A 20,587-nucleotide genomic window follows, 5' to 3' on the forward strand; every position below is an offset into this window, starting at 1 on the left:
GTTATACCATCACAACAGTAGTAACATGGAGTACTAGTTACAGCTACAGAGATGATTATCTAAGCAGCAACTATATGAGAAAGGTCTCTCCTGATTTTTATTGGTCTCTGGTGATATATTGCCATGTTCCTTTCCCCTGCTATTGATTTATAACCTCATTTGATTCCAGTTTTCATGGGACTTCTAGAGTCTGTTAAATGCTGCGTAAACCCATCTTTTTTTCTTGCAGTGACTGTATTAATTTAATAGCCCACATAAGCTGCACAGCCATAGGAGGAAAGTAAGGAGCGGTTTGAAACTTCAGTGCTACTTCTCTTTCCTTCCAGAGTACAACTTTTTCCCCTGTATGAAAAGAATAAAAACCAAAGCTATGTTTCTTCTGTAGGTGAATTATAAGAAAAATGGTTATTTTTACAATAATGCGTTTGAATATTGTGGAGCAATCAGTGAAGAGTCTTCCATGTCATGGATTGAGGTGCACTGTGAATACAGTCATAACTGGATTTGTGAAATAAAGAAAGGTAGGTTACTTTTTACTCTAAACTCACATTAGGAAGAAATTTAAACTGAATCCCATTCTATCAAAACAGGAAATTCTGCAAGTCACATGCTGGTAGAAGATCTGGTTGATTCCACAGGAATTTTGCAGAAGGAAAAACAGGTCAAGACATATAAATACTTTCAGAATACAACATTTCAACTGTTAATGATAAACCTTTTTCTGTTTTATTAAAAAAAGTATATTATAGGATAAGCTTTACTGAAAATATACTTGTTTATGTAATTATAGAATCATAGAAAATAAGGTGAAAGCAACCTCAACGGCTTATCTGGTAAACTCCACCGCCCTGCACAAAAGCAGATTTTTGTCAAAAGTGAAGCTTTGACTGACATGAAACTGTACGTTCCTTGCAACTTTTACTTGAAGGGAATTTCCAGGTTGGGGGCAAAGGGGGCAAAGAGGAAGAATGAGAGGATTACAATTTTGAAAAAAAAAAAAAAGGATTACTTTAAATTTCCATATGTTTTCTGAAGTGAAACTTTACTCCTCCACTCGGAGCTAGAATGCGACACAAGGACACATTAGTCACCTAGTCTAATTTAAAAAAGACTACCAGCATACTGGAATCATTCTCTTTGTAAGATGGCATGTAAAGAAACTCCTGTGACAACAGGCTTGCTATAATGAAAAGATGGTAATCCAAGCTTCAGAATTTATATACTTTAAGACAATAGGCAGGCTTACATCTTCCTCTCATACTAATAGCAAAATCTTCTATGTTTATATACTTCTTGGTTTGTTTGTTGGGTTTTTTTTACCCAAATGTAACTACCATTGAGAAAGATATTCAGCAAAATAAGAGACGAATCAATTATAGCAATGTATTGACTTGCACATTGTACTTCTAAGACTAACAGAAGCGTTGCTTTGATGGCTCCCTGGGCTCCTTCACACAAGTGCTAAGGGTTAATGTTTAAAGTGATATTTTTCTAAATAAGATAATTTCTGTGCTGGTTTATCACTCAAAATAATCTGATTCTAATGAAGGCATGTTGTCTCAGCTTCTTATACTTAAAAAGTAATAGTCATAGACATCTATCTCAAAGAGAAGTTGAGAAGATACCTTTCCTGGCAACTTCCTTTGTAAGTCCTCACCTGCATGATCACCACAACTAAAAATCATTAGCAAAAGTGTCAACAGTAGCATACTGTTAATTATTGTTAGTGTATGAATGGCAGAAATTATAGCCTGAAGAAATTACCATCATTAGTCAGCAGGGCATAATGTCATAACGAAAGATGCTGAAACAGTCATAATACTTTGTACTTCCAGAACAGACATATATTTTTTTCTTTTAAATCTTTTAAACCAATCACACAAGAGATTATTTTTAAAAGGTGACATGACTTTTTTTTTTTTTTTCCACAAGCATGCGTGTCACACACTTAATTTAACGTAATTACACTTACAGCAACACAAACATTACCATGAATTCCTGTGGAAAAAAATTATAAAGGTGACATTTGTTTTACACTTTTATAGCTCTTGTCCTTGCATGTCCAATATCCCACTCCTTGTGATGTGGAAATTTTTAATTTAAATTATTTGTCAGAAGCTGGTGGATTTTCAGTCAAATGTGATTCTTCATAAAGTAGTTTCACAGAGAAAAAAAGTTTCATAAACAAATGAATACTAATAAAATTTAAAATCCTCTGAAGAAAAAAATTGTTTAGAATTTGAATTTCTTATTCAGATACAAGACAATGTCCATGAAGAATCTCTTATTATTGTGCAAAGTATACCAACACTGAAGTAAAGTATTTTCACTTAGTTTTCCTTCAGAAACAAGTACTCATTCAGACTAACTTCAGTCATCTAATTTAGGCAACATTCAGGATGTAAAAGATGCACTTACCAAAAATCTACCAAGACAGAGATGTAGGCCTGTGATGCATCTGTTACTCCCTGAACATCCTTTTTTTTCTCTGCACCAAAGATACTATATAAATATATTCTGCATTGAATATGTAACCTATGAAAAATTGATAGATGCTAAGATAATTTCCACTAATTGAACACTTATACTGGCTCAACATTTGGAAACGTTTTACATCTTCATTGTTTTCCTATTTCATTACAGGAACACCTTTGAAACCAGAACCTCAGGGTCCTTCTGCCGGTAAGCTTCTACTTGTTTTCTCTTATCTAAAGGGTGGTATCATGTAACAACACCAGCTTTGTGTAAGAACTGTGAAGAATACAGAGATTCCTCTTCTGCGTTGCAGAGTATGAAGTCACAGAAGATGGCTGGATTATAAAAGGAGACAAACAATATTTTTTCAGCACAGAAAAGACCTCTATGGAAAAAGCCAGAACATTTTGCAAAAACAATCATGGAGATCTTGCTACTATTGGAAGTAATAGTGAAAGAAAATTTTTGTGGAAACGTGTAAGAGGAAATTTGGCTATGTTATACAATATATGGCCTATATATCCTGCTGCATATGCTTGTGAAGTACAGGGGAATGTGCTTGTTGCATAATATCACTACCTTTTATTAAGAGAAGATTTAAATGTTCAATGATAAAATATTTATTCTACAGAGCAGAGCTCCTCTTTAGGAAAATAAATACAAAAGAATTCACCATTTACTAGGGTGGGTATATTCTTGTATATTTTAATCTAGAGTTCTGTCCATGACCAAATATATGTAAGGAGCAATGAACAGGCAGATTAGATGTATACTGAGAAAACCATCCTTTTGACAGGGCGGTTACTTTTCATCTGAATATCATATTGTAGAATACAGTGTTACATGTAGATGTGAGGCTACTGCCAGTGTAGCTCTGATGGTCGCATACCACATCATGTTGCTGAACAAAACAACTTTTCAAAGAAAGGTTTAGCCTGGTCCACGTCAAGGCCTGATGAACTAGGACCTTCGTGAATTAGTTTTCCTGCAACAGGTATCAAAACTATTCATGTATTTCAAAGGCACTGCCCACATGCTGCCTGAGACAGTTCTGATGGGCACATGCCAAAGCTGTGGCAGGGGCATACTAACAATTTAATAGCATGGTTGTTGCCTCAAACCTCTGCCATAACCCTGTTTGGTTTACGAATACCAAAGCAGCCACACAACCTCCTTTCTGTTTCACACTATTAGATGCTTGCTTTTATTATGTGGGCAAGAATACGAAAGGAGGAGAGGACAGACAGCTTTGAGGCACAGGAATTACATGGCTGCTTAAGAACAGGAAAGTACGAAAAAAAAATTATGCTAAAATTTTTCTCAAGTCTTCCTTGTTTCTTTTTAAATTGAGAACACAACTTTGAAAGCTTTGATCATACCAGTAATGCAGGCAAAACTGGGAAAGCAGCAATAAAGATAATAAATCAAAAGTATGTGTTTTATGGTATTTACTTCAACAGGGGTCCTCTGTGGTGACTACACATGATCATTTATACAATGTGTATTCATGTTTGCTTCCCTAGCACAAAATTTACACTTTTTCATGTTAGATAACTACTAAATATTAGAAAGCACTAACTAAAAGTACATTTTTCTTTTTAGATCTTAAAAAATGGCAAATTGAAGTCATATCTCATAGGATTAATTCAGAATGCTGATCAACAGTTTAGGTAGGTAAACAAGCTACATCAAGATTCATAAAAAGTGGCTGTAGAAATTTTGTACTGCCAGAGTTCCTTCTGGAGGGACCACTGCAAAGGAGTTAAACGCAGATTCAGAGAGCTATATTGCATGTTGAAATGTGTGCTCTCCTTTTTTTTAACTACATTGTAAAACCACTGTTTTACATGGCATTTTTATGGAGAATATACATGCTATGAATACATAGATAATGTCTGTTAAAAATAAAGGTATTTTTAGTCTTTGACTTGATGTGCAGGGATTTCATTATCTAAGGTCTTTTAATCCTAATGGAAACTCAATTTACAGACAGAATCAGCTGTAATTTTTTAAAAAATATTTTTAGCATGTTAAGGTAGATTTTTCTGTACTGTTCCATGAACATTGTCTGAGTAACCACTACGGTTTTGTTGCTGGTTTTTTTCAGTTGGATGGATGGAAGCCCGGTGCACTATGCAGCTTGGGCACAGGGTGAGCCCAACTTTGCAGATGCTCAAGAAAATTGTGTGGTCCTAAACAAAAATGATGGTGAGTTACACAACTTTTTTTAAAAAGTATTTTTATGGGTAATGCTTTTTTCCATTTGTTAAAAATGTCTCGCCAACTTTAATCCATTATTTACCAGAAATTTGGTAAAATATGCATAATAAAATATAGTCATTATATCTGAGGTTTCTTCAGGAGCAATATTAGCCATTAAAGTAGAATATAAGAAATTGATTTCAATGGGGAATGCAGGGACAATTTGATCACTGATTTTTCAGCTGCACAAACAATATGTTCTACTCAAATCAAGGGCAAATTTGTCTTTCAAAAATAATTAGATAATAGTTAGCAAAGAAATAGAACATATATGGAGTTCCACATTTTACAGTGTTTTCACTCATAAAGTATTACTTTACACTTGCATGTTTCAGTGCAACAAAGCTCTTTGGGTGAGTTCTACTCAGAGGTCAGAGTTGCCGTATCAGCCATCTCGTATGGCCACTACTCCCACAGTCACAGCAGGACCAAAGTCCTCTTGTAAGCAGTGATGATGGGACATAGAGCAGAGCTGAAGCATGTTTTCTCACATTCCCAAGCAGATTGCTTTTGAACCTACAAGCACAGAAGCCAGTTCACTTTCCCACAAATTTCAACCTTATTCAATGTCTTATTACCTATATTTAAATTGATTTCAGGCTTGTGGAATGATGTCAGCTGTGGTTTTTCACATGGCTATATCTGTGAGAGGCACAGAAGTTTTATAAATGCAACACTTCCTTCAGCGGTACCTTCACCTCCTGGAGGATGTCCTGAAGATTGGCTTTTATTTAAAAATCAGGTATGGTAACTTCCATCTAAGTACAATGCTATTAGTCCTTGAGAAGGTACTTAAAGATATACAAGCAGCATCTTGTCTCTCAGCTATCTTTTGACAGTGATTATCCAAAGTTGCGTTAAAAACTGAACCAGTTGCCTAACTCTTGCAAAATGGCGGTTTTACAGATTTTTAATTGTTTTCCTGAGAAGTGGTCATCTGAGATACATTGGAAAAACTGCTCTATTGTCTATACTTTCAAAAAAATTGAACTGAATTCAACTGAAAGCACCAACTATAGCATAAAATCAGTCATTTGAGCTGGAACAAATCAGAAATAAGGCCAAATTTTTCCAAACAGGCTTCAATGTAATGCTTGCCTCTTCCCAAAAGGGACAAACTAGATCTACTTATTAAGCAGTTAACCAAGGGTTCTATTTTCTAATATAAACAATATTGTTATGAAAGCACCCATGGATATTCACACCAGTTGACTTTATGCCAGTATGCTTTTTTTGCATTTTTGTTACAGTCATCAGAACTGTTATTTTCCACAAACTAGGAAACATAATTCTCTGACGGTGCTACTGGCGTGCCACAGAGCAGAGGATGAGCTTAAACATGGAGAGGGCACACTAGGCACACTCATCATTACCCAAAACATTTCAGGGTGAATGTGTATTGGTAATGTGATGACTACGTGCTTTTTAAGAAATCAAGTGTCATATACTTCCATTAATAAAAGAGCTGTAAAATGAAAAAGGCTGAGTACACACATGAGAGCACACTGACCATAGGCTCTAGGTCAAAAATGTTTTTCAGAAAGTTCAGATGATTCCACATGAAACCCTGGGCTCGGCTTTTCTTATAGTCAGCACTTCTTTGTCTTTAACTAATGATGGAGTATCACTTCTCAAAATCTCTGAGTCAGTTAACACATTAGATTCTCATCAGGCTGTGGCTTATAAATGGTTGTTTGAGTTTTGTTGTGACTTTCTCAAACCCTCACAGAAAGACACAGAGTAAATTTCAGATTTGTGAATGGTTTTGACTTGGTTCCAGAGCTGAGTTCTTATTAACTTTGGAAAATCATTTTGTGGATCCGAATTAGGCTAATTTCTACTTAAACTGGTGTAATTCCAACCTAAATTTCTTTTGCTGTCACCCACTAACAGTCTACACTCATTTTTCCCTAGTGTTACAAATTTTTTGGCTCTTCCTATGAATACTGGCATACTGCAAGAAGAAATTGTATGAGCCTTGGAGGAAACCTGGCGAGCATACATAATGAACAAGTACAAGGTATAGTGCAACAGCCCTTTAGGTAATAGATGGCATTTGCTCTGTATACAGTGGTCATTTCCCACAAAGAACATGGCAAAAAGAGATAGTATGTAAATGTATGTATTTTACAATATGTATACTGAACATGGATTATATGGCCATGGCATGAAACATTTTTGGAAGAACTGGAACCATCTGTCTAGGGCATGCTAGTGATGCTAAGGGTTGCTTCCTCCTGTTCTATGCAAACTGCTTTACATTATTTATAGGGTATGAATAAACATAGAATAACAAATCCAGATGTGGTATTTATAGTTTTAGACACAGAGAAAGAAAAGGAATCCATGGTCTGTTTCTGTCAGAAACAGAAAGGGATATATTACTATACCTCTCTGAAATGACTGCCTAAATTCTGCAACTTAATTCATCAGCAGAATGTCAGAGGAAGGCACATTTTCACCTTGCCTATGTTCCTGGGCTTCCATTTGCAGCTGTATACAGCTACACACTTCCATCAGTCAATCAGCTCATCCTGAGTGTTGAAATAAGTTAACTCATTAGGTAACATGGTGGTCAGGCAGGTTTTTTGCATCTGTCCTCTTTCCAATCTTGCTTCATAGTTCCAAATACTTTCACTCTTTGAGACTTTGCACAGGCAAAGGCTTGGCATAACCTCAAAATAATAAACTTGGGTAAATTTCTGATCAAATGCTAATTAAAATGTATTTACAAGACGTTGACAAACAGAATAGTTAAGGATTTGTTTATGAGCTGATGTCTTGACTGATGACATGACATGTTCATCCTCTTTTCTGTTGGTTTTTTTTCCAGCTTTTCTCACTTACCATTTGAAGGATGTTTCCAATGATCCCTGGATTGGCTTGAATGATATACTCAGTGAACTCAACTTTGTTTGGACTGATGGAAGTGCTGTCTCCTATACAAACTGGGCTCCAGATTCCCCAAAACTTGTAGAACCCGTTTTGTATCCCAGTCTACATCCAGAAGACGGCCACAATCTGCAACAGGTAAATACCACTTAGTGTCTACCATCAAGTCAAATCTGAGGAGCAGTATCACTTCAAGTAAACAGCTCACTTTGCTACAGACGTTGCCTCAGCCTTCTCCCCAAGTTGTTCATCTATCTTTACACCGAGATTGGTGATTAAATGTTTCAATGATTGAGTATTCTAGTTATCTCAGAGCACAAAATGGCATTGCTGCAATTTGGCAAAATTGCAGCAATGGGCAGATTGAATAAAGATTGCTTAGATTGAATAAAGTTTTCTTTTTCATAGTAATTTGCTGCTCATTTTGCAGAGAATATAAATGCAACATTAGAATTTTAGAAGTCAACACATGTTGGCAATGTTTTCACGTTTGACAAGTTAACTCATGCTTGAAAAGGAAGGAGAGGTTGCAAGAGGAAAGAGTTCAATTTTTTCTACTTCTTCCCTATTTAATACTGTAATTGAATTGCTAAGTGCCAATAGATTTCAACTACTTTCTAAACCAGCCAAACTCTCTCCACTGCTAGCACTGAAATTAAACCTCAGAATGCTGTAAATAAAATAGCATTCTACATGTTCAGAGCAATACAGACTAATTTGCACACCTACATTGCCTTTCTTCCATTTATTTCCATATCTTGCTTTCAGAACTTGCCCTTCACACTATGTCATTCCACTCACTGTCCATCCTCCCTTCATTTTGGTATCCACACCTCCAGAGAACCCAGAAATCACACTTTTAGACAACCAGCTTAATCTGCACCTGAGCCAATTCATTCTGCTCTTGCCTATCTAGCCATTGGCCAAGGCATGCAGGAAGACACATGAGATACAGCACAATACACAGCCCTACTTTACTGCAGCTCTCATAACCCTCCTGGGAAATATCAAAAGCGGGGAAAAAAAATAATATGCAAAGGTGCCTTCTACTTTTCTCCTTCACCTTCAAGATACTAACAGCTATCTTCTTCAGAGGAGCCTTTTCAAAGGAGTCAATTAACATCAAAAAGTTACTCAAGCTTAAGAAACTAGAGTCAAGAGCCACTAAAACAGGTGTTCCTAAAATTTCTGCATGGCAGCTTAGGAGGCCATTGCAGATTATAATAAACTTGAAGTTCCAGCTTCTTAGGCACTCTGTACCTGATCTAGTGTAGCTGAAAGACAAATTCTAAGAACTAGAGCTGATGATAACTCTGTCAAGGATCATCATTTAGATGATTCTGTCAAGGACAACCACTATTTAAGTTGGCTTTGCAAGCCAAATACAAAGCATGACCTCCATTTATTTTTATTTCATTCTTATTCAAAAAACTTGCTGATAGTCGCTCATTAGTCAAGACAGAAGGTGTGACAGAAAGCTCTTGAAAATAATAGTGCCTCTCAAGTACGTCTCCTCAAAAATAACCAAATGAACAAGCAGGCTGAGCCAAAGATTACAAAGGTTTTCAAGACAGTACCAAGGTGGAGCTGGCCACCACAGAGGAGGACAGAAAGGACAGAAAAAGATAAAAGAAAGGTGTTTCTAGAGTTATAATACAAACTCTACAATATCAGAATTCAAAGAAAAAAGGAGTGAAACTACCCAGGGGGTTATAGTACTTTGTTTTATAATTTCTAATATCAATGTACTTATATTATTTTCTTTACTCCAACAGTTTGATTGTGTTTCTCTGAAGAGAGGTCATGCTGATGACACAGGAAAATGGAACAATGAGGAGTGTTTTAAGTCCAGAGGGTATATATGCCAGAAGACTAGTGGTGAGTTCTGTATTGGTAATCTTAAAATTTGTAACACAAGGATTAAAATTACTTTTCTTGTTTAACATGCTTTAGATTAGTTATATTTTTTTTTTATTTTTTTATTTAGGTAAAAGATCAGTAAAACCTAAGGGCCCATCTTGCATCTCAGTGTTACTTAGCAATGTTTTGGAGAAAGGAACGATAAATAAAATATCAGAATTTAGGAAAGCAAAATTATTTTATTTTAAAAAGTGTATAAATAGCTAAAACCCCCAAACATTTTCATTACATAAGTTCATAATGATCTATAGATGATCATAACTGTTAAGTTTTACATGTATGCAAATAAACCTGACTGACAGTCACAAAGCTGCTAAGCTGCAAAGAGTATTTTGAAAACATGCAGGGTAGGTGTGTTATTTTTGACTGATTGCATGAATTTACCTCTGCGATATAAGATACCGTGAATTTACTGATTCAAAATTCTCAGAGACTGAAAATGTATTTCTTTCATCCAGAAAGTTCACTGTTGTTTTGAAGTTATCTGTTACTTATAAACAACTAATGAGAAGGTGTTCAATTCCACTAACAATTTTCTACTAGGTTTGTAAATAATGAAGATGTTGTTCAGTCACTCAAGTCAATATGTGGCCTCCAGATTTAACTGTTCTTAGGGTGTTTTTTTTTCCATATTCCTACAGATCCTGAACTCTTTAACTCATCAGCAACACTGCTGGACTTCACTTTGTACCATTCAGGTGGCATTAGCTATTCTGTCACCCCTTCCAAAATGAACTGGGAGGAAGCACAGAAAAACTGCAATAACAATGCCTCAGAACTTGCCAGCATTTTAGACCCATATAGCCAGGCACTGTTGTTCTTACTTGCACAGGAATATGGAGACCCTCTGTGGATTGGTCTTAACAGCAACGTGGTAAGAAAATATATGTAACATACTGGTAGTCAAGCTCATGCTGGACCTGATCTTTATGCTCTCATCTTGTAATCTATAGGAATTTCTGCCCATATAGTGTTGAAAACACCATGTTACATCAGTACAGTAGCCATTTACAGTGGAGTTCTTTGAATAAGACTCAGACAGTGGAGATTTTCATGAACCAAGAACTCTTACATGCATTAGCACAAGGAAATGCTCCTGCAAACCAGTATATAACAATGCTATGTGTTGTTTGGAGTCATTTAAAGGGTCTCGAATACAAATTGTAAAATCTCCCACATTTTGAGTTTCTTTTAATCTAAAAGACATTCCAGGAAAAACATGCATCCTGCCCTCCTGCCATGTTTTATGTATCTCAGTGATCAGTAACATGATATCTCAGGTCGCACATTTGAGACTTGTGAAGGAATGGTTTTCACATGTGTTTTTATGCTCACACATTCCATTAGGGAAGTCTTATTTATGGTAGCAGTAGCAAAATATAGTTGTGGACAAAAACAGGGGTAAAAATTAGTTAAAGGAATCTGAAGGCTGTATGATGGCGGTACAATGGATATATTTCTTCATTTGAAAAAGTAATTGGTGTAATTGCTCCCATTAAGAAGTTAGAATACTATGGAAAAAAAATCCATTCTGTTTGTGAGATGTCTACATCCGTTGCATGACAGGGGAGGGCAAACATTTGGATGGTAGGTGTGTTTTGACATGCTACACTCTTCCCCATGAATCACAGTCACGATAACTACAACAAAAGCGATGGCAATCAGTGCTGCTTATTAAGAACACTCCCACCCACAATACCATTTTCCATGCAGACCTTTGGGTGGTCATAACAACATGACGTTTTATCTGACTCCCAGTTTATGCCTTCTCTCATGCCCCCTTTCTTTTTTCCCTTCCATTTCCAATTGCTTGAAAAATGTTCTGAATTAATGTTAGACACTATCTGGAGGGCAGAAAAAAAAAAAAAGTAATTCTGCATTCCCATTTGTGGATAACAGACATTGTACGTTCTGTTTCAGTTAGCATTTACAAGCACAGAAAGGGGGCATTAGTAAGCATATGATTCCATACTGGTTACATGAGAGTCCTCTTGAGGATCCTGTGCAGTAGCTATCTCACTCTCAACAACCTTGAAATTATCGTATAGATTTTGCTTCCAGACCAATGGCAAGTATCAATGGATTGACAGATGGAGATTAGTTTACAGCAAGTGGTCCAGCGGGGAACCAAAACAGACATTAGCATGTGTCTACCTAGATACTGATGGCACCTGGAAAACAGCTTCTTGCACGGAAAACCTCTTTTCTGTCTGTAAAAAATCAGATGGTAAGCAATGGGATATAAGTGTTTTAACTATAGGGTGTGTAGATTTATCAACTGTGCTAAATAAAACAAGCCACTGGAAAAATATTTGTTCTATACACTAGTATACAGGAAGACAGGAGTAGCTAACTGACTAGATGTAAATATTGTCATGAATTCTTCCCAGAAGTAAATCAATTCGTAACAATAATTACCAAAGGCCTAAGAAACAAAAAGGACTGAATACTCATTAATACCTTAACTATTCATTCTAATAGGAAAAGTAATCCACTTGCAATGAGATCTGTTTTGATTAGGCATCAGATGAAATTCCACATCCAGTTTGAGGCACCCAAGTTTGAAAAAGCTCTCAGTCAACTAGCATTTTCAGATGACTGGGAAACAAGAATTAAAAGGAAAGATTATAAGTGGAGTTGGACAAAAGACTAAGAAACAAAAGACTCAGAGAAACCAGATTATCAATTTTAAATATTCAAAGCCCTAAGGAATGGAATTAAATTCTTCCCTATGTCTTATATGAGTTGGAAAGGAGTAACAGACTTAAATACGGCAAGGAAAACCTTCTAATTTTATTGGTACAGAAACCTTTAATAAATACTTTGGACAGGTCAGGGAATCTCCATCACTACAGGTTATTAAGAACAGACAGGACAAACATCTGTTAGAAATGATACAATTAAAAAACAACAACAACTTCATGTCACCTGTGAGCAAAAAGATGAAGTAAATAACCCCTTGATGAGCCTTCCAAGCACAAACTTCTACAATTTCTATGGAAATAAGTATAAATATGATTTCACAATTTATCTATATTCTTGGTTTTGTCAACATTATGGAAGCTCTTGAATCATTAGAAAATTTAAAACTGCATGTCAAATTACATGCTAAGATGCTGTAATTTGACAAAAATCCTCAGATTTGATATATAATGTCTGTTTCCACTTTAATATTCTGGAAATCTAATTTGAGAGCTGAATGTTCCTTAATAGGGCAAGAAATAGACTGTAGAAGACTCATAGGAAGAAAACGTAATTTGGCAGAACATTTAATTTTTGTTCCATCTGCATTTATCTTCTCATCCAAAATCTTCCTATTATATCAATCACTATGGAATTTATTCAGGATGCAGTTTAACAAAAAATCCTGCAACCTATGTTTAGTTATACCAACACTTTCATTCACAATCACAGTTTCTGCTATAAGGTTTTGATCCTGTCAAAAAATGAGACTGAAGTGTCAGAAGACATTTTAAAAATAGCAGTTTTAACTAGTTAGGCAGATATTTATGCCAGAAAACCAGCTGGATATTTTACTGACTGCAGTAATTACAAAAATAATCATTAGACAGAATCTATACTTCTTATAGGTTAGTGTATCTTCCTAATCACCTTGATAAATAAATAAATATGAAGCAAAATATGCTCTTAAACACAAAATCAAAGCCATATTCAAGCTCTTTTTAGAACATGCTTCATTTCTTCTATGATGACAAACCTAACATAGTCTGTTTAGTTTTGTCTTACTAGTATAATGGGAAAAACAAATTTTATAAAATAACTGGATTCCAACTACCTGATCTCTTATCAGTAAAGGCCCCTACTGAGCCCCCACAACTTCCTGGAAAATGCCCTGAAACAAGAGGACACAAATCTTGGATACCTTTCCATCGTCACTGCTATTACTTTGAGGCCTCCAAGAAAAGAAGCTGGTCTCAAGCTCATCAGGAATGTGCCCGATTAGGTGAGTGTTTTGGTTTAGAAAGATTGAAGATGTAATTAAACACATAAAATAATGGATGATACCGCAAAGCAAATCTTAAATTACTTTAAAACTTCAAACTTAATTTTTTAGCTTGCTTTTCTGAGCATGCTTTTTCATAATAAAACTAAACTTTGTCAGAGAGAGGCATCTGATATCTCAAACACCAGGTGAAATATGAATATCCCCAAAATATGAAATTCCTACTAGTTTCATGGAAATCAGTAATTGGGTAGGGAGATAAACACTTTTAGAGTCCCACTAAGGCACAGACTCCAGGGTCAGCTTTCCCTTCCCCAAACAAGAGGGCATCCACACTCAGTGTAAACCTGGGAGACAGAAACTCATGGGAAAGGTGTCTTTGTTAGTTCCAGGGCACAGTTTATTAACTGGATCTCACTGGCTGGACAACACAAGAGATGGAGGAATCATTTAGCTTTCAGGAACCAGTAAAACACACCCAGCCATGCAGCTCCTGCTCCGCAACAGCCTCCACTGCTGTCTACGAGCTGGAAAGAAGAGCTGTATATGGATCAGGGGATCCATATACATTATACTCCACATATCCATATACTCCACATTTCTGATTTCTCCTGACTGTTCATTGAGAATTGCTGTGATGGAGCATACACTTCAGTGTGAGTAAGAATAGGAAACACCCTATACATTAGCACTCTATGTCTGAGTGATAGTCTTTTAAGGTTAAGAGAGAATACAAGGATTTCTAGCAGCACTTCCTCATATGTATGAAAACACTGACCTATGACTGAGTAAACAGAAAAAGGAGCTTTGCAAAGGCATTTTACTTTACAGCTGTGTGACAACAGAATTCCTGAAATGGTTCTGTAATAAGATACATCACATAATTACTAGAAAACGTATATATTACACTAATAAGCAGAATGAAAGGACGCTGGTCCATGTTCTGAATTGTTAAGATGTTACATGTTACCCACTGGCCAGGCCAGGAAGGCGATCATTTCCTGATGACCTCAATGCAGCTTTGTGTATTTGTAATGCTAGGGCAGATGGCAATTATAAATCAACTTCTGGACATCTTCTGGAGCACAACCTCTAGCTGCTTACGCATCCTATCTAGCCTTGCAGTAATAGCATCAACCACTGCCAAATATCCTGCCCAGCCACTGGTGGGTGACGGAGCTGTAGTGGCAACATGCATGGTGCTGACTACATCACATGTACCACTTTCAGCGTACTTGCATCACATTCTGGGGTGTGGTTGGACCTGTCCAAAAAGGATTGCAGGAGACCAATTTTTCTTCTCTAAAATACCAAAGGCTAAACAAAAATCTATGTCTTCATGCTGATTTGTGTCCATACAGCTCACAGTCATGCTCAAAATACAATATAGCGATATAATAAATAACCATAATGAGACTAGTGAATATTATGTGCAAGAATCAGTGTCTTTTATATCTTTTTGCATATCTTTTATGTGTTTATTGACTTAAGCTGTAAGAAAATGAGACATTGTGATACTTTTTCAGCTGCTAATTTGGTATCAGTAGGAGACTATACTGAAGCAAACTTTCTGTCAGACACCATTAAGATACTCCATGGAAAATCACCGAACTTTTGGATAGGGCTAAAGAAAAATGACAAAGGTAATATCTTCATTATTTAATCATACATTATGATATCGTACAAAATTATGTTCTATTAAAAAGAAAGCAACTTTGTATACTTGAAAGTACACATATATAAAAAATATACAGTTTATTTCAAAGCATGCTTACATATGCTTAGAAATGTAACTGAAACATTCAACTACCTATTCATGTTATAAATTTTTGTTTTCCCCAACACAACTTATTCTGTCTAAACTCCTGTATTTTATACATATATATTTACATGCTCATTTTAAATATTAGGACAATGGGTATGGACAGACAAATCTGCAATGGATTTTGTCAACTGGCAAATGGGAGAACCTTCAAACAAAAGGCATAAAGAGTGTGGAGAAGTATACGCTTCGTCTGGCTACTGGAACACCAATGTCTGTTCTTTCAAAAAAGGATATATCTGTAAAAAACCAAAAAGTAAGTAATATTTCTAATGCATTAAGGTTAATAATGCCTGATAAAGTATTTTTGTTGTATAACATGAAAATGTAAAACATTGTAAGTTTGTGTGTGTGCAAAACCAATAGACCCTAATAGCAGGATATGGGTGCCTAAATACTGAGGAGCCCCACATGGCTTCTGACTGCCTCCTCAGAAGGCTGCATCTCCCCGAAGTCCTGTAAAATTACCATCAGCCCCATGCAGCCATCATGAATACTTCAGACCCCTATGTTTAGACAAAAGAATAGTTAAAGACCACTCATTTTTAATAAAAAGCCAGTTTTCAGTGGAATTTTCCCTCAAATATCATACAATTTAAGCTCTAAAGAAAAGTTTTGTTTAATTTCAGCTGAATGTATTTTCAAAAAACCCCAACTTGTTCTGATGAGTGCAATGAAAACTCTGTCTTGTAGAAAAGCTGGAATTGGTGATTCCTTTCATTACTGTCCTCTGAGGTGATGGATTAGAGGAATATGATAACATACATTCTTGTGGCACTCTTTTATCTACAGTATGATAGAATGACATTTAATAAAATGCTGGTACTATTCTGATAGCAAAATTATCATCTGCAAGAAAATGCATGAGTCAACTACCAACTGAGATTAAATGAAAGCAGTCCAGAACATGAGCATTTTGTTTGGTTATATTTCATATTTCTGTTCACCTTTCCCTTACCTGCGAAGTTTAGGAAGTGCAATTACCACAGGAACCACATCCACATGGAATGGCTGTCTCTGACAGAAGGGGCTAAACTCACAGAAGATCCTTTTCAGCTCAAGTAAAATGCTCATGATACATCTCTAACACTAAAGACCTCCATTCAGGAAATTTTTACTGTTTCAGAAAACACCTTAAAAGGATTAAGGATCTTGTGGTCAGTTTCTCAGAAACAAACATATCTGAAAACACTTTTAGAAATAACAGAAATCTGACTCTAATTTCATGTCTTGTTGGGTATCTCAACTGAGGAGGTCAGATGCTCTTGGAATGAAAGAGCCAGTCATCCTACTAGAGGTTTACACATGCTTAGGTCTATCTCTCTGGGAGAGCAATTGTCACCAGCAAGTGGATTTAGAGGCAATTGTCAGGAGCATCTGGCCTTAGGAAATTTAAAATGCCTCAGGGTGTTTTTTTTTAAGCATTCAGAATAAACATTTTGTTTTCCTTCCAAAAGCTCCTGAAAACACAGAGATGTCAACAGAAAATACAGGTAAGCATACTTCCTTTTAAGCAGAATTATAAGCACATGCTCAAATACAAGAATATAATTACATAGTTCCTAGGTATTAATTTTGAGAGTATTTAAAAATAAAAAGTCCATAAACTTCACCTGTATCTAGATATAGGAAATAGAGGTTATTCTGAAGTAAATTGGCTTTTGATCAGATCCAATTATATTTTGTTTGGTTTTATTAGTTAAAGAAAACCCCCAACCCCTGTTGAACTGAAAATCTACATCCATATTGCACTTGTCTGATTTCTGGTTAAAGAAATCCCATTTATCACTAGATTCTGAAATCTCTTAAGATCAGAGGTGTTGATTTCATTTCATCCATTTACAGAAGGGAAAATGGAGAAAGTACATTCCACCAGCATCATTTGGCTGTTCGCTCTTCTAGCCCTTACTATAGTTGGAGCTGGAATTATAATTTATTTCTACTTGAGGAGGAAAAGACAAAACCTGCTACATATCTCAACCAGAATGAGTGGACCAGAAGCAACAGTGGATAGCCAAGAAAAAGATGCACATACCGACATGTAGTCTGACAAAATGCCCATATGTTCCAACTAACAAAAACCCGCCTATGGATCAGTGAAATCTTATGCCAGCTTTGCATTTTCCTACCCAGATAATAGTCTCCTCCCTTCACAAATATAAAGTTCATGGATTTATACAAATACACACTCATATATACTCCCTCCAAAATTCCCTCCAAAGTGTTACGGAGTTTCTTTTGTTTAGTTTGGGGAGTACACAGATACATTTTTCACATAAATGAACATGGCTGAAAAGCTGGCTCCAGAGGTGTTACAGGAAAACTCTGACAGGTATTTACTATGTGAAATTATTTTATTTAACTCAATGTAGAAATTCTCCTTTATACACAGGGGAAATCATTACTCATATCTTTACATTATTTTTTCCTGCTGTATTACTTCAGTGTTATCTACACTATGATAGGAAACACTGCTCATTTCAGATTTTCAGCTTCACAGTTTATGATACTATCTTTTTATTCATGTAAAACCTGTTACAATACCTGCATCTGTGAATTAAATATTATTTCCTTACCAAAAAATAGAAGGAAAGATGGAAAAAAATTGAAGAGACTCCTTTATTCCTACTTCCAGTCTGAATTTCAGGAATAATTATGCCATTTCCTATAGTCTTGCACTTTTCTATTATTCTATAAACATCAACATTTTCCTTCCAGGTTCAAATTAATAATAAAAATACAACAGTAGATGACCTTTCCATTGGGTTTTATTTCAGTACTGATGCTTTCAGTATGCAGAGATGCCCCTTTTTAAATCCAAGCATGTATAATAAATGGCTATCTTATACTACATTATATAACTCTCTGGTTTAAAGAAATCAAATCACTGATGTACTTTTTGAAAATAAATTCTTCCATTTTTGGTTGTAATTTCATTTGATAATGTACTGCCTGGACCCCCTTTCAGCTTTTCTTCAATTGTACACAGTAGCAGCATTTGCCTCAGGGGGCAGTTTTTCATTCTGTGTATTTTAAGACATGCATCATCCCTCCTGAGTTATGAAAACACCTTTCTCCAAGCCATGGGAGGACACCTGGCACTAACAGGCCTCAGAGAAGAAGCATATGGAGAAACAGAGCTAAAGCAGAGGAGCTTGTACCAAATGTCTGTAATGGGAAACAGATTCTTTGGCCCTTCTGTGAGAACTGTAGTCAGAATTTCTTACTTTCTCCCCATGCTTAAGGTCCCTGACTGACAAAAAGATGATGCCATACTAAAGATCTTTTTAACAGAGAAGAGAATATCTGGAATAAGTGGAATAGGTTTCTGCACCAGGACAACTGTGCCTATGCCTGAGCCACTTGAGATCACACTTTTATTACCTCCAGTATTTACCTTTTTTCTAGATATACAGTAAACAATAAAGGTTCCTAAGTAAAAATGTTATTGATAGCTACATAGAATGGCAGTACCCCCTTCCTTTAGGAATACTTACTTCAATTGTTTCATCAAGGGCTATCTTAAAACATGTGGCAGCCTGCTAACATGTTTCCTCCTGAGCTTTCAATTTTTAACCCTATACTCCTTTGCTGGATAGACACACATTATTCTACACCTTTGGGTAAGTTTGTAAAGAAGTTTCACCAATCACAGATATAGAAAGATGTCTAAAGATTGTATGGCTTCTCCCTTTCTGGTATGTCTGTATGACATTACTTAACCAAGAGACCTGGTAAAAAAAAACAAAACCAACACCCCCCACCCCACCCAGGTTATTCAAAATAGAGTTAAAAATTAAGTAAAGCAAAAATAAATTTTACAATTAATGTCCTTTGAACACTTTGTAAAGCCCAGAGATAAAAGCCCTTAGATAAAAAGAAATTCCTTATATTCCTATAATAAGTCCTGTAATACCAGCTCCTGTGATAAAGAAACAGTCACTGCTATGTTCGGGAGGAAATAGGAAATAGCTGAGAGAACTTTGCACAAAACTGCGCAAACGAAAAAAACACCACCTGCTTCCCATGAGATGACTAGAGAGAAAATTATTTCCTGGTATGTGCTACAGGAATCTGGGAATACATAGTTACACTTGCCTTTTGGATGAGTAAATAGTGAAAGTGCTTTTCCTGTTCCATACTTACAAACAGTAGGGACTACTGGATTCTACCATATACATGCCCAGCTTAGTAAATCTGAAAAATTAAAATTACCTTTCCCAAAAGAAAAAAGGAAACATACAATAGACTAATTTTTTTTTTAAGTTATTTGTAAGTTAACTGTAAAAATTGGGAGCTCATAACAGAGGTATCCTGGTGACCAAATTCAGCACAGCCTAGGACCTCCAGAGGAGGAGCCTGGCTGGTAACACCACCATGCAGGAAGCGCACGCTAGCTATCTGTGTTATCGTATGAAAATCTTCTGATGTACGTACATTTTTATATACAGCTATTTTGTAGTTAAATCATGACTGAGCACGAAATGGACGTAAGGTATGCTGCTGATCCTCCTGCAAGGTACTGAGACACCGCAAAGGCTGATCCAAAGTGCCTCTTACAGAAACAGGAAAGACAGAGCGCACTGTGGTGAGAACAGCAGTGAAATAGGTGCAGGCGGAGCGAGCCAGTGCAGCAGGGCTTGCTCCTGAGAAAAGGCCAAGACGAGGGCCACAGCCCTGACCAGACCTGCTCGCGTCAGGCAGGCACCATCGTCACCCACTGCTTGCAGCGCAGGACAGCACTGCCATAGCAAGGACGGGTTATTCAATCTACTGAGTCTCAAACAACCGAACAGCCACTAGGGCAGAGACCAATGCATCTGAACACTCTGACTCCTCTGTATTTGTCTTTTGGAGTTGCTGTTGGATATGACTAAGACATTGGCCACACACCTCATGCATTGGTCAGACAAAGAAGAGGGCTGGGTTGCACTTGGTTAAACTGCATAGGGCAGAGGAGATCCTTACCCCTCTAAATGCTTAATCCCCAATCCCAGTGTTATTGCACAGATCTGTTGTGTGCATGTTTCTCTTTTCTCTTCAAAAAGTCCTGTATACTTAAAAACACTGTCAGTTCAGTGCTTCGGATAAGAAAAACACTGCTTATTATGAATGCATCCATTTAAATTACCTTCAGAATGGAGAAGACACCCAGCACTGTTGTCAAATGTGTTTATACTGATGTGTGCGTATGGGTTTGTGTAGGATTTTTCCTCTCATTTTCATAGATAAATGCTGCCTGATTTTCCTCA

At 36.4% G+C, this 20,587-nt stretch overlaps 1 protein-coding gene across 5 annotated transcripts in view; it reads left to right on the forward strand.

The window, feature by feature from the left end:
- LOC126038059 (macrophage mannose receptor 1-like) overlaps positions 1 to 18,089 on the forward strand; it is a 34,068-nt gene extending 15,979 nt beyond the window's left edge. For 2 of the 5 annotated variants that reach the window (XM_049799156.1, XM_049799158.1), the window contains 16 exons: positions 386 to 521; positions 2,644 to 2,682; positions 2,789 to 2,952; positions 4,078 to 4,145; positions 4,583 to 4,683; positions 5,337 to 5,479; positions 6,652 to 6,757; positions 7,571 to 7,767; positions 9,405 to 9,507; positions 10,191 to 10,423; positions 11,611 to 11,776; positions 13,361 to 13,513; positions 15,040 to 15,156; positions 15,424 to 15,591; positions 16,793 to 16,828; positions 17,181 to 18,089. In XM_049799156.1, coding sequence (XP_049655113.1) covers positions 386 to 521; positions 2,644 to 2,682; positions 2,789 to 2,952; positions 4,078 to 4,145; positions 4,583 to 4,683; positions 5,337 to 5,479; positions 6,652 to 6,757; positions 7,571 to 7,767; positions 9,405 to 9,507; positions 10,191 to 10,423; positions 11,611 to 11,776; positions 13,361 to 13,513; positions 15,040 to 15,156; positions 15,424 to 15,591; positions 16,793 to 16,828; positions 17,181 to 17,380 — 2,130 coding nt within the window. In that variant the 3' untranslated portion in view covers positions 17,381 to 18,089. Of the gene's footprint in view, positions 1 to 385; positions 522 to 2,643; positions 2,683 to 2,788; positions 2,953 to 4,077; positions 4,146 to 4,582; positions 4,684 to 5,336; positions 5,480 to 6,651; positions 6,758 to 7,570; positions 7,768 to 9,404; positions 9,508 to 10,190; positions 10,424 to 11,597; positions 11,777 to 13,360; positions 13,514 to 15,039; positions 15,157 to 15,423; positions 15,592 to 16,792; positions 16,829 to 17,180 lie in introns of those variants that run through there. The other 3 variants (XM_049799157.1, XM_049799160.1, XM_049799159.1) reach the window with 3 other exon arrangements.
- The last annotated feature ends 2,498 nt before the right edge of the window (positions 18,090 to 20,587 follow it).

This window comes from Accipiter gentilis, chromosome 4 (genome assembly GCF_929443795.1).
Source record: "Accipiter gentilis chromosome 4, bAccGen1.1, whole genome shotgun sequence".
Classification (NCBI taxonomy): Eukaryota; Metazoa; Chordata; class Aves; order Accipitriformes; family Accipitridae; genus Astur; species Astur gentilis.